This window comes from Agelaius phoeniceus, chromosome 3 (genome assembly GCF_051311805.1).
Source record: "Agelaius phoeniceus isolate bAgePho1 chromosome 3, bAgePho1.hap1, whole genome shotgun sequence".
NCBI lineage: Eukaryota > Metazoa > Chordata > Aves > Passeriformes > Icteridae > Agelaius > Agelaius phoeniceus.
Window position 1 is genome coordinate 86,245,927 of NC_135267.1, and position 13,537 is coordinate 86,259,463.

General features: G+C 33.7%; 1 protein-coding gene across 1 annotated transcript in view; it reads left to right on the forward strand.

Moving 5' to 3' along the window:
* The first annotated feature begins 1,583 nt into the window (after positions 1-1,583).
* DNAH8 (dynein axonemal heavy chain 8) overlaps positions 1,584-13,537 on the forward strand; it is a 115,532-nt gene continuing 103,578 nt past the window's right edge. The window contains exons 1-9 of the mRNA XM_054629253.2: positions 1,584-1,775; positions 2,395-2,529; positions 4,723-4,807; positions 5,638-5,786; positions 7,094-7,283; positions 7,643-7,806; positions 8,769-8,945; positions 9,303-9,416; positions 11,812-11,919. Of these exons, the coding sequence (XP_054485228.2) occupies positions 1,584-1,775; positions 2,395-2,529; positions 4,723-4,807; positions 5,638-5,786; positions 7,094-7,283; positions 7,643-7,806; positions 8,769-8,945; positions 9,303-9,416; positions 11,812-11,919 (1,314 nt within the window). The remainder of the gene's footprint in view (positions 1,776-2,394; positions 2,530-4,722; positions 4,808-5,637; positions 5,787-7,093; positions 7,284-7,642; positions 7,807-8,768; positions 8,946-9,302; positions 9,417-11,811; positions 11,920-13,537) is intronic.

The following is a 13,537-nucleotide window of genomic DNA, read 5'->3' on the forward strand; positions in this document are numbered from 1 at the left end:
TACCGGCCCGGCCCCTCCGCAGAACCGGGAGGAGTCTGCCCGCGGCGGGCGCTGGCCCGCCCGCTCTGCCCGCTGAGGGGAGCGCCGGTGAGCGCCCTGCTGCCCGCCCTGTGAGGAGACACAGCTCCGGCCAGGTCGGTGGGGATCTTCGCCCGCATCTCTCTGCCAAAGCTGAAGTGCAGGCTAAGGCAGCTCAGCTTTTCAGAAGAGAGCCGAAAGGCTGTATTCTCAATACTCGAGAATCCTCCACTTCTGCTTCTGCTTCCCTCTCATTCTCCTTCAGCCCTAAGATGATGCATGCTGGAAGCCAGACCTACTTTCCTTGAATGATCAGTTCCTGTAGAGAAGGTTTGGGGCATCCTGGAGGGAAGGAAAGGAGGTTTTGACATGAAAGCCTGTTTGTTATTCCAGCCAGGAGAAGGAGGCAGATGGAGCTCACACAAGTTTTTGAAAAGTGTGAGAATCTCACCTGAGATTCTTGAGTATAGATTTTGGAGATAGATCTTCAGGTATCTTGAGTATAGATTTTGGAGAGCCAGGGATGATGCCAGGATAGAATGCAGCCTTTGTGGGTTTTTGAAAGAAAGCTGTGAGAACCCCAGCTCTGTCATCTTGGGCTTCAGGGGAAAGTATCAGCTAAAAGTGAACCAAAGGCAGGGAAATTAGCATCCAACCTATTCCACTTAAGTGGAATAATCAAGGAGGTAAGCATCACTGCTAACCTTGTAGATGACCAGGCCAGTCATAGAAACATGAAGAAAAATAAATAAATATGATCATTTACTTTTTTGTGTGTGTGTGTGTCTTTCCTTAATTTGTTTTTTTGGTGGTACATTTACTTCAAGAAAGAGATGAACGCTTTCTGTAGCAGGTGGTTGCATGCCTAAAACCATGGTACATCAGCCAATTTGTCACCTATTATATGGGCAAGAATAAGGAGCTAGTAATGTACTACCAGGTGTTGCTTTTCAACCAGATGTTGCTTTTCATGTCAGCCTCACCTTTGATTTTTTACTTCCCACATCAGGTAATAATGTCTAAGAGAGTATATAACACTGTTACAGCAGTAGGAGGCTGCCCTTAGGTCTCATATTAACTACTAAGAAATTCTTGATAGTTATCTTGATCCTTATTGTAATAGTACACTGAGCAGAATAGCAATTTCTGTGTATGCAAGTCTTTTCTAAGTTGCTGAATTTGGGTATATATTTTAGAAACTAAAATTTAAATAAGTCATTTGTGTTTGAAACCATTTCCATTTCTCAGTAATTAGATATGCACTGAAATTATTTATATTGTAAAATATATTTTTTTTATAGAGAGGCATTCACTCCACAAAACGCATGTGTATGAAAAATTGTTTTTAAAAAATGTCTCAATCTTCGTCTTGACATTTGTAACCTATCATAAAAATGTATTTAATGTCTGGCATTTTAAAAACTGGAAGAGGATTCGGTGAGACTATTAAATTTATATACCTGGAAAGTCAGTTTTGAGATGCTCCTGTCTTCTGCAAAAGGTAGACTTGAAATGTTTGGATTGTTAAAAACATAATCTTCTCTTTTCAAATTTCAGATTTTAGAATGGCGGGAGTACAAAAAAATACTAAAAAAGGTTCAGCCACTGCAGAAGATTTACCCAGACCTTCTCTGACAGCTCATCGATTAGCAAGCCTTTCCTCTTCGTCTCGTTCTTTTGGAAGTCGAAGTCAAAGTTTTTCTAAGATTTACCGCCCTAGCGGAGTTCCAAGCGTGCAAAGTCACAAAGCAAAAAAGGTTATAAGTTTCTGGTTCTTTCCTCAGATTATTAAATTCAGTTTATATTAAAAATTAGTTTGAATCTTTTGTTTATTGATTTTATTTTTGTTTAGACTCAGTTGTTTTACTAAATTATTTCTGGCAGAAAGTGAGTATTTTTTTCCATGTTTGTAATATTTTAAAATTTTAAAGTAATAGAGATTAGAGGCAGGAGATATTACCTGAATAATTTACATAGAAGCTGTACTCACCTTAGTTCTTGCAAATATTTTCCCACCCTAGATACTTCATTTTAAATGGATGTTTTAACCTTTCTGTATTAATTTAAGAAATTGAAATTTTGATCGTGAACAAGGAAGCCTGTTAATGTCACGTAAAATCTTAAAATCTAGCGGTCATATTCTTAATGTTTGTTTTTCCCTCACAAATCCTCAGATTTGACTTCACATCTTATAATAATACTTAATAATTTGTTCTTCTGTTAGCCTCTGAAAATTTAGGTATTTCTAAAATTAGGGCATTTTGTAGCTGTAAATACAAGACAGTAGATTTCAGCATTAGTTGCAAGTTAAGTTGCAGGTCATTGTTGTGATTACTTTGTATATTTTTAGCTTGAAAGTCTTGCTTAATGTTTTAGATTCAATATGAAAAAGCAAGAGAAGATCGAAGAGCGAGAGTTAATGCTTCATATAAATACATATTTGAAGTTCTCAGTGCCAGGGTAGGCTTAGACTTAGCAACTGTGGAGGAAATGATATTGGATGTCCCTTCGGTGAGTCTGTTTTGTATTCCTGTTGATTTAAATTATTAGTAAAAATATGTAGCAGATTACCCCTTTTATAGAAAGTGTTATCCATCATTTTTATTGTTTCTGCCAGAAAATGTGATTACTAAGGCACACAATCAATCTAAAAGGACACCTGACTAAATCTTTCAGCTGAGTTTCCCAGCAGATTTGCAAATATCTCCAATTTTTGATTGTGGCTTTTTCATCTTTCTTACCTCAAGGAAAATATAAATGCCACTGTTATTTTGATCAAAGGGTTTATTTTCACATCTAGTAGTTCCAAACAGTTTCATCCATCTGAGACTGACCTTATTATGTTCTAATTATGATCATTTTGTTTGTTAGGCAAGTTCTCAATGAAATTTCTAAGATAGTGCAAAAGTGTGTAACTTATGGGAGCATTTTGAAAATTAGCATGTTGTTAGTAGTAAGAAGGAAGATTAATCCTGCACCATTTAAATACTATGGAAATGTTTGAAAGACCCACTAAGAAATTTCACTTTTGAGCACTTTATTTATGTTTGTATGTTTAAAAGATTAAGTGGGTTTGCAGAGTGTGTAGATCTCAAATCTATGGAACTTCTGAAAGCTTTCACTATTTTTGTGTATTTAGTGTTGTCTTTCATGATGTTTCAAAATGATTAAACAAACAGCAGGAAACAGTAAAACTGTACTTTAAAGAGATTATCAAAACTCAGTATGGCTGTTGAGAAAAGATACGACTCAACTTCTCTGATTACGTTTTTGTTATTTGACTGTTGTTGCACCTCATTGAAGTTATTTTTGTCTGTTAAGAGAGATTTGACTTAGCATTTAACACTCAGCCACGTAATATCTCCTTTGATAAAACAAATCAATTCTTAGAACTTCAGTTTTACAGTTACAAGCCAAATTTAGCCTTACTCCAACTTTGTTTGGGTTTTGTTTGTTTATTGATATTTTTATATCATAAAATGTACTTAGCCTCATTTGTTTGGTTTTTTGTGCTTACACAACATAGAGGTGTGCTAAGTATTGTCCCTTTTTTACATTTGCTAAATGATATATAGTTTTAAATCATTCTGATTTAATGTGAAACTGCTCTTCTACACCAAGTTTGACTAGTCCCAACACTTGAGAAATTGAGAAATTTTGGCTTCTTTAGGGTTTTTTTTTGTATTTGGTTTGAGTTTTTCTGTTTGTTTATTTTTGTTTGGGTATGGTTGGGTTGGTTTTTTTTTTTTTGGCTGTCACCAGGACCATCTGAAAAATTATAGTGGTTGAATATTTTCCTGCTCCCAGTTTTAGTTTATTTATAAACAATTCAGGCTGCTGGGGCTGTGTCAACATTGTCCCTCACCAAATTATCATTTAATAAATTCCCATAAACATATGTCTTTGATATCCATGAGTTGTTTTTCCCTTTAAAGTGTTAGCCTGCATATATATTCACACAGTGGGTGTGAGAACCACATGGACTTGAAACAGCAGATTGATTCTTTGCAGAATCAGCAGCTGTGGGAAGAGCTCACATCTTACCTTCTGTGTAGACTGATACAAGCCCCAAAGTTACTGTTTGTCCTCCTCTTCCTCACAAGCTGGAGTGCTTCTTGTAGTAGTGAATTTTTCCTGCTTTTTGTCACTGAGCATTGAGCACTTTAACAACTTTTTCTTTCACTATTTTGGGGGTGGGTCTTTTTAATGTATTTTTCTCTGTTTTAACCTTGTTATTCACTAATGCTGTTTACAAAAGTGAAATGCACTTGTAGAGCTGGCTTGCTTTTGCTTCTTTTATTTTCATGCAATGTTGTCTTCTCACTAGAGTGGCTTTAAGTTCTGTCAACCTGGGTGTCACATATTTTCCCATCATTGCTCTGATTCAGCTTTAATATTTGTTTATTTAGGGGAAAAAAACGTGTTTGTAAGAAATATACCACAACTAGAAGTGTATCCTTTGTCCCTGAACAGGTGATGCATCTCCACACATGCTTGCTAAACTTCTGACCTTTTTTTTTGATGAGTAGGAAGCCACTACTATGGCTGAGTCCTTCAGTTGGACGCTTCCTATCTTCTCACAATATTTGGGGATAAACAGTGCAAGCAAAACTTTAAACAGTAGCATGGTCAAATTAGTTTTGCACCTCTTAAAGGCACATAAAAATATTTTGAGTAACAAGTATTCACTCTTTGTTTTAACAGTTTGATGCCTTTGATTCCTTTTTTGCCAAGGGAGGAAAAAAATCATTGAAAATTTTTTATCAAGAAGGAGATCCACGAGGAATAGGTAAATGTTTAGCAATAATAATACAGGCACATGTAACAGTGCATTCTATTGTTCATTTGATTTGAAGTTTCTCAGAATAAAATCGGCTTTTACTTGTTCAGAATTTTGCAAGATTTGCTCTGAGGACTAAAAATTCATATTTTAAATGCTTGCTTCAAGTCAAATTGTTTAGGAAAAAAAATATCAATTTTAGCCATTCCTGGAAGAAAGACTATAAAGTGTTATCCTGAAGTACTGAATTGGTTTTGACATGAGTTTTGCCTGCAGTTCATTAGAAAGCACTTTCATAAAACCTGTCTCAGATTTTTCATTTATTATAAATATTTGAAATTTTTCGCATTTCACATGCATGGTAGAGAATTAGAATGTAATGTCCAAAATCCCTAATGATCACGAATTATTGCAAATATTGTTCTGTTACTTATTTATATTGAGCTATCAAATTGCATAAGAATATATTCACAGAGGACCTGAGGCCATCTCGAAATCACTCTTTTCTCACTTAGACCTGGCATCTTTTTTGGTAGGATAAATGGAAATACAGTACCTTAGTCACCAACAAATTGTTTCAGAACTATGGGCCTGAGCAAATTCCCTTTTCAGTGCATTACAATGCACCCAAATAGGTTTGTAAGATACACGTTATACGTTTGGTGTAGTTTTCTAATAGTGTGCTTAATTACAGTTAGAAATTATACTGGTTTTTGTTCTCTGACAAAAGAAGAAAATAAATTATTTATATGTTCAATTTTATTTCCTTATATTGATTTTAAGCATTTTATAATACCCTCATTTTAAAAAAGAGTCATATCTATGAAATTCCTTTTCAGAGTGTGGTCGGGTAATTCCAGATGTTGAAAAAGGAAGTAAAATTTTTCAATTTTATTTGGAGAGGACACCAGACAAAATCCTAGGACAATGCTTTTATTTTGTTCGCTATAAGAATGACACATCCATAAATGACAAAACTATACATGAGGTACTCTCTCATTTTGTTTAAAAACTAAAAGCTTTAAAAGCAGCTATTTTTTGTTTCATTATTTTTTTTCACAGTTGTCACATAACTAAAGTTACTGGTAACTTTTTTGCTCTCCATTTTGGGTAAACAACAAATAGCTGAATCACTTCAGCAAATACTTGTGAATTTAGTGTCTTACAGGATTCTTGTTAAAGAAATATATATTAATTTCCCTTAATTTCTCTTTCCTTGGTAGTGGTCAAAGCTGCTAAGTATATTTTAATTGTGATCAAAATTCCTAAGCTACAAAGAAACACTGAGAAGACTTTATTGCAAATACCAGGAGACAAAAAGTTTACCTGTACCTTTTTATTTGTTTTGATTAATAAAATACAAAATAAGCATTTATCCTGTATAAATTATGTGGCATGAGATTTTCTGCTTTACAAGACAAATTCTTATATAAGTGTGGGCTTCATTATTGTTCATAGCTACATGTCTTAGTATTTGGGCAGTGCTTAAGGGACTGTAAATTGATAACAAATAGTTTCACATATGTATCTTGTAATTAGTATTATTTCAAATTCTTCAGAGAGAAAATCCATTATCAGTTTATATTCTTTATATTTCATGTTAAAATATTCCATTCCTTTTGAGACCCAGGAAGGTGAAGGAGAAAAAACATTATCATAAGTAAGATACAAGTTCTGTCTTTATCACTTTTTCATCAGATACCTTCCCAAATAATTCCAAATGCTGAAGGGATAAGGAAAGAAAATTTATATTCTAGGAAGTTTGTTACATGATGTATGTTAATACTTGCTCATTTTAAGGACATTTTAAATACTGGAATATTAGAAATAGTCACACCATGTAAAGTTTTGTTTTGGAGAGAAGGTAAAAATTTAACTTGATTCAAGATAATATATATTTAATCAGATAATTGCTTCTTATATAACTTCAGATAAGGACATTCAGAGAGTTTTTTGCTATTTGCAATTCATTAATTAGTACCTAATTGTGGGTGAGGAATTTTTCTACCATTTCAAAATTTCCAAACTCTATGTGATTGATAGATAAATAACTGATGTAACATAAGCATAACTAGACAGCTTTTTAAAACTGTACTAAATAATTATTGACTTCCCTTTTTTATTGAAAGTACTATCTTATAGGCACAATGTAGGTGTGTAATATAATGATTTTCTCTCCTTAAATTAAAGTTTTGTTTGGCATATTGGAGTGCTTTTATAAAAATACATAGAACTTATAATACTGTTTCTAGTGTAAGTTACTGCTTTGATAACAATAATATTTTTACGCTGCAGGAAATTTCTTTTGGTGTTTTGGATGCCACTGATGGACTCCTCCCTGGTATTAAAGATTTACTAGAAAAGGTTTTTCTCCCTGCTATCCTTGAAACAAGTAATTGGGGTGATTTAGGTCAGTCCAAAGAGGATACAAAAGACAAGCAGAAATTTGTGGAAACAATTAAGAAATACATTTCATTTTTAGGAGGTAAGCATTGCATTTAGGAAACAAACTAGAGGAATTCTGCTTAAGGATTTCTATTTAAAGGCAGTAGTGCATAGATAAGGAACTTCTCACATTCTGCAAGGAAAAGTAAAATTATCCATTACTTGCATAATATATACATGGGTGGATTATTTTCTTAAGCAAATAGTGAAACATTGCTTTTAAGGAATACCACTGCATTTAAAATCAGATATTTCTGCTTTATGTGAGTGCAGTAAATTGCTATTATATCAAAACGACACTGGCTGCAGATGTATATTTTCAAATTTAAATTGCTTTGACTGGTGGAAATTTATTTTAAAGTCTTAATTGGTTTGATATTTTAATTGCCTTTTTCTCAGGTGCTGCAGCATGCATTGAAGGAACAGTTGAGTTGAAAAAAATAGATCACATTAATTTTTCTGAACTCCAGAGCTTTGATAAAATAACTGCAGCTGCTGACAGTCATGACACAGTTAACCAGCTAGAGGAAGTACTTATGATATGGTATAAACAAATTGAACATGTAAGTTGCTTTTTTAACACATCAATTCAGCATGAATATGGATGAATATTTACAAATTATATGTGAGACTTGCCTGAAGTTTGCCAAAGGCTTCAGCTGCATCTCCACCCAAATGAAGAGAAGCGCTCTGCTTCTATGCACAGGGGAAGTTAAGTAGATAGTCCTTATGCCTAGGAATTTACAGTCTAGTGAGAATAAGAGTTTCTGAGCACTTAATTCACAAATAGTAAGAAGAGAACAGAGAGTTGCAGGACTAATAACACTGATGAGGACCACGTATGCATATAGAGCATACCTAACTGTACGTTACCTGTTAAATTTCTGCTGTCACTTGTGCTGGGAAATACTGCTCTTAGAAAGATTTTTGAGCAGGCCCAGCAGGGTGTATTTTATCCAGTGTAAGTTTTGCATTGTAAGGTCTCAGTTATCAAAGTCTGAGACTTCCATGAAAAAGAGAGAATCCTTTGTCAAAATATGAATCTGTGTAGGCAGGGACATACTCTACTTATAAGGCATACTATAGTTAGTGTGTTTAGTTTATAAGAATAGAAATGTTAAAGAGATGAAAAAAGAGCTGACTGCACATTTATTAGCATACAAATGGAAAAATTTATGACTTATATCTAATACTTTTATTAAACTAGTTCTTGAAGTTCTGGACAAGTGAAATTACATTTGGTGCATTTCAATCCACAGATTCTGGTTAAAGGCTTATCTATATACTCTGATATTCACCCAGGGTATGACAGCAATTTATATTAATTGCCTTATTTTCAGTTTAAAAATATGATTGAGTGCAATTCAGACTTAGAAATCTTTTCCAAATGGGAACCATTTTCATGTGTCAGTAACTGCAAGCTTGTTCTTTTCTAAGTGAGTTTCCTCAAGAGCGTTTCCTCTCTATAATGACATGTCTATTTCCTATAGTAAGCATTTGATTTTTTTTTTCAATTGGATTGCAGGTTCTGACTGAGAGCAAACAGCTAAGGAGAGAAGCTAAGGATTCAGGTCCACTGATGGAACTGGAGAACTGGAAATACATGTCTGCTAAATTGAACTTTATTATTGAACAGATCAAAGGACAAAACTGTAAAGCTGTTATCAGTGTTCTGAAAGTTGCACACTCTAAAATACTAAAGGTAATAATTTTTTTCTTTTTTATGCTAGTTTTTTTTTTAAAAAGGTTATTGTTTGTTTGTTTGTTTTTATTTCATCTAAGAGAGATTTGCCAAGGAGAATTAGAAGAAGAAAATTTAGATGTGTTGCTGGTATGCTGAATGTATCAAGACAAAGAACAAGACATTTCAGGAATGCAGCCAAAAATGAACATAAAATGCATTATATGTGTAATAAATACAATAAGTTAACTTTTATTGCCTGTTTTGGCAACGCCTCTTAAAAATTCATTTACCAAAGTTTACTTCTGGCAAGTGAGTGCAAGTTAAAGAAACAGTTCACTATGTATGAAGTTTTTCACAGTACTCTTTTCCCACTAGTCATGGCAAGAATTAGATGGCAAAATCACAGATGCAGCAAATGAATCAAAGGATAATGTGAGATACCTAAGCACACTTGAAAAAGTTTGTCAGCCCCTATATAGCACTGATGTTGTAAGTATGCCTTCCGCCATTCTTTATGCATAGTTTAGGTATTTACATAGAAATCCCAGAGCAGAATAAAGTTTTCCTTCCTTATATTTACTGAAAAGCAATTTTTTCTAATTTACTACTAGTAATTTAGTAATTTTTACTATTTTTTTTCTAAAATCGTGTAAAGCTAAATGTTGAAGCATTATTATATATTTCATCAAATATAGTGTTTTGAAATATGTATTTAGTAAATATGAAATATGTATTTAGTAAATAAGCATAAATACGATTTTCTAATGAGTCAGTCCTGCTGCTGGTATTATTTTTTAAAGCAATTAAACTAGCTACATATTTTATAATATGAAAATCTCCAAATATGTCTTCCCCTGAAAATGCCATATGTGTCTATGATCACATAACTGTAACCAAAGTACTAAAATTTCAGTTATATAGAAAATAATGAAACCTGATAAGGTCCTAAATAGGCAAAACTTTTTTTTTTTAATATGGAATACAATATTATCTGCTTCTATTTGCAGAAGTACCTGCCAGTCAGAATTTAGACAATTGGTTGTCCGGGTACACCATTCAGTTGTAGTTCAAGATATTAGTTATTTGGTAAAATAACTATGAATTATTATAATAGGTGTATTGCAGAACAGAATGTGCAGAACAGAATGAAAGGAGTAAATAGCTTAGAAAAATAGTGCTCATTCTCATTTGGTTTTGAGTCCTTCATGTTTTGGTCCTGTATGCCTCCAGCTCTCAGTCAGGAAGTGCTGCATTTCTTTTGAATCTCTGGCAGCTTAGGACCCTACTACAAAGTTGTAACAGAGGGCAAGCAAAAGGGCTTTGATATGACATAGAGCTCATATTACATGGAATAGTGTAAGAGGCAAGTATGATAAGCAGTGTCACTAAGCTGGTTTATCTTCAGCTCTTAAAGGTATCACTAGAGGGTGCCAGGTACCAGGCCCTAATGATGAACTACTTTACATTAGTGGGTGCAAACCTGTTGAAAAGTTCATAATTTTACCAATACAGAATAGTTAATTAGAGTTCTTTGTTTAATCTGGAACAGTTTGGATACATGTGATTTTCTGTTTAATCATGTTCCTGAGATCAAGTTAATTTAGGTAGGATTTTCTATGATGTTCAGCTTAAAAGCAGTGATTTCCAAGCTTAATATATCCTGTTTTAAACAGATCTTCATTCTGTGCAGAGTTGCATTTAGTATCTGGTATGGACAACTCTTTTATATATTAGTGAATAAGGAATGGAATTAGGAATACATATTGATTTATGATGGTATTTGGTGCATGCAGTATCACACAGTGAACATTTGTGCTGCAGTAGGTTAATATATGAAAATTCAGACTGAGCATTTAACTTGAGGCTTTGAATCAGAGAAATTTCTACACAGTCCAGTATTCAGGGTTTTATTTTCTGTCAAGGATTGGAAAAGAAAACCTATAGACTCAGAATCTCCTGATTCCATTTCACAGGTGGTGTTGGTAATGAACACTATGGACACAGATGGGTTTTTTTATACTATATAGCATTTATTTCACACTCTTGCTAAATTCAAATACCTTCTATTCACACTATGAGTTTGAGTTTACAACTCAAATTTAATTACAGGACCTTGGCTTCTCCATTGAGGGGTGACAGCCAAAATTACTTTCTTGATATTCTGAATTGCAATGTTGACAAGTTCCTGATAATGTTAATGAATTATAATGTTTTGTCTTTTGTTTTGTTTAGTTTTGTTTTTTCCCCACCAAAATACTTCAGAAGTGTTTGAGCTACTGAGTATTTGTAATGCCACTGTATGATTTTAACAATGTGAACATTGATTTCACAAAATATGTGAAAAATTTAGGTGTTTGATATGCTTGAAGGAATTAGGCATTTGTTAATGAAACTTACATTGTGACAATTATTTAATGAGTTTTCTGAAGTGTCTGAATGAAACATTTTATGTAAAGATTGTTATTACAATAAAAGTACATTAGCACCCTTACCTGAAGAAAAACAAAAGCATCCATCACAGAAAATTGCTGGCAGAAAAATACTTCCTATTGCACCAAAAAATGCAACCTTTACACTTTGAATCAGTGTTCAATTTTGTTCATCAAAATAGGATACTAAAATTATTTTGTCTTGTAACATCTTTAATCTGATTTCTTAGCCAGTGATCAAACTTAGCCATTTATTGTTCTTGTTAGTTTATATTTGAAATCTTATTGAGCATGGTTAGTCTTTTTTAATAAGAAAACTTTTGGTAAGCTGCCATGACATTTTAAAGACTGATTCGTGTGGCTTAGGGAAATACGTAATTCAGAAGTTGTCAATAGAATGGAAATATAGTTGCTAAGAATAGGAAGTAATTTTTTTCTTGAAACTTTGCTTTGAGGTATTAATGACACAGGGAATACCATACTTGATAAAGGCTGTACAAATGATTCACCGTGTTTCAAAATATTACAATACTTCTGAGAGAATTACATCATTACTTATAAAGGTAAGTATATTAAACAAAATAGTAATTACAAAAATTGTGTGACTTTTCAGAAGAAAAAAAAATTGTTTAAATCAGTAGAGCATTAAAAATGTAAAAAGAGTTTTAAAATGGTAGTAAATAGTGGGGTTCTGTAAGGGAAAGGAAAAGAACTCTGTTGATCACGAGAGGATTAAACTTGGATTGCAGATTTCTCTTTTGAAAGGAGCTTTGTTTATTCTTGGTTCATCAGTGTTATTTTTTTTATTCTTAATTAATCTTCTAATCTGAATTAATCTGATCAGTTGTTTCCCAAGTCACAGAATCTGCAAAGGCTCTTTTTCTCTCAGCCTGGATGACCTAATGGCAGATGGCCATCAATCTGACAAGGCTGTTCCTCCAAAAAGTGAGAAAGATAAAAGGTTCCTGTTTTCTGAAGCAAGTCATACTTGAAAAGTTAATTGAATTTCAGATCATAAACTTTCCCTCCTTAAAGTGAAAATTGAGACTGTCTGTGCATTTATACCAATGTCTTTTGCAGAATCCAGATATCCACTGCATGCAAAGATAGTTTGTACAATGATTTTCTAGCAAAGAAATCCTTCCTAACTAAGCCACACACCTGCAGTAAGCATTCAGGGGAAATTCGCAGTAGACTCTCATTACTCAGACACACATTTTTTGTTTCTTTACACCACAGAGTTAAGCATAAAATTTTGTTACATTTCAGTTTGAACTAGGATATTAAGAAGTATATGCTCTTTTGAATCTGTATCTATTCATCGCTGTGGCTGTTTTCTATATATCACATTAGGTATATATTACCTATCATAAAATGGGTCTTTGTACGTTTGTATATTGACTCTTGCTACTGTCTATTATTTAATGGTTTAAGGGAGTAAGTATTTCATTACAGAGGCTAATAGCAAACTGGTTACATGAAGCTATGCTTGAAATAGGAAGGAAAAGTCTGTATTTTAATCCAGTAGTTTAAGGTCCCTATTTACTGTTTGTTTCCACTTAATGATCATCAGCAGTGACACTGGAGGTCCTACCTCCAACTTTATCAGTAATTTTCTTAAAGTTTGAAGCTGCCTTTGGTATGGCAGTTTCCAGTCTTTTTTCAATTAGGAATACTTAAGGCCTGCTTTACAGTAGCCTCATGTCAGTGTTGCCTTTTTCCCAACCCAGAAATGAAACTTGAGATAATTTTAGTAAGGAGGTAATATAAAAGAGGATCTTTAATGAAGGCCTTCAGAGGCAGTTATGAAAAAATGTTCGTGAAAGCCTACCCCTACAAGGATGAGTATACATTTATAGGTTTTAGGAAATTAGCATAATTGATAAAAATCACCAATTAGGAGTACAAGTGGTGCAATTTTCCTCCAGGTCAAGCCCCTTCTCTGGAGCCCCGCCTTCAGCACTAGTTGTGCTTTGTCCATGAGAATGCATCTTGAAGAGTTGTTCTTGGCTTTGGCTCCCAGGTAGAACCAAGATAGCACTGGGGCCTTGTACTGTCGTAACGGCGGGAGAGATGCGACACACCATATGCGATGAATAGCAAATCTCGAAGTTTATTGAAACTCTACACATATTTATATTAGTGTTAATGAAGCTTATACATATTGCAAAAGCTGAGCTC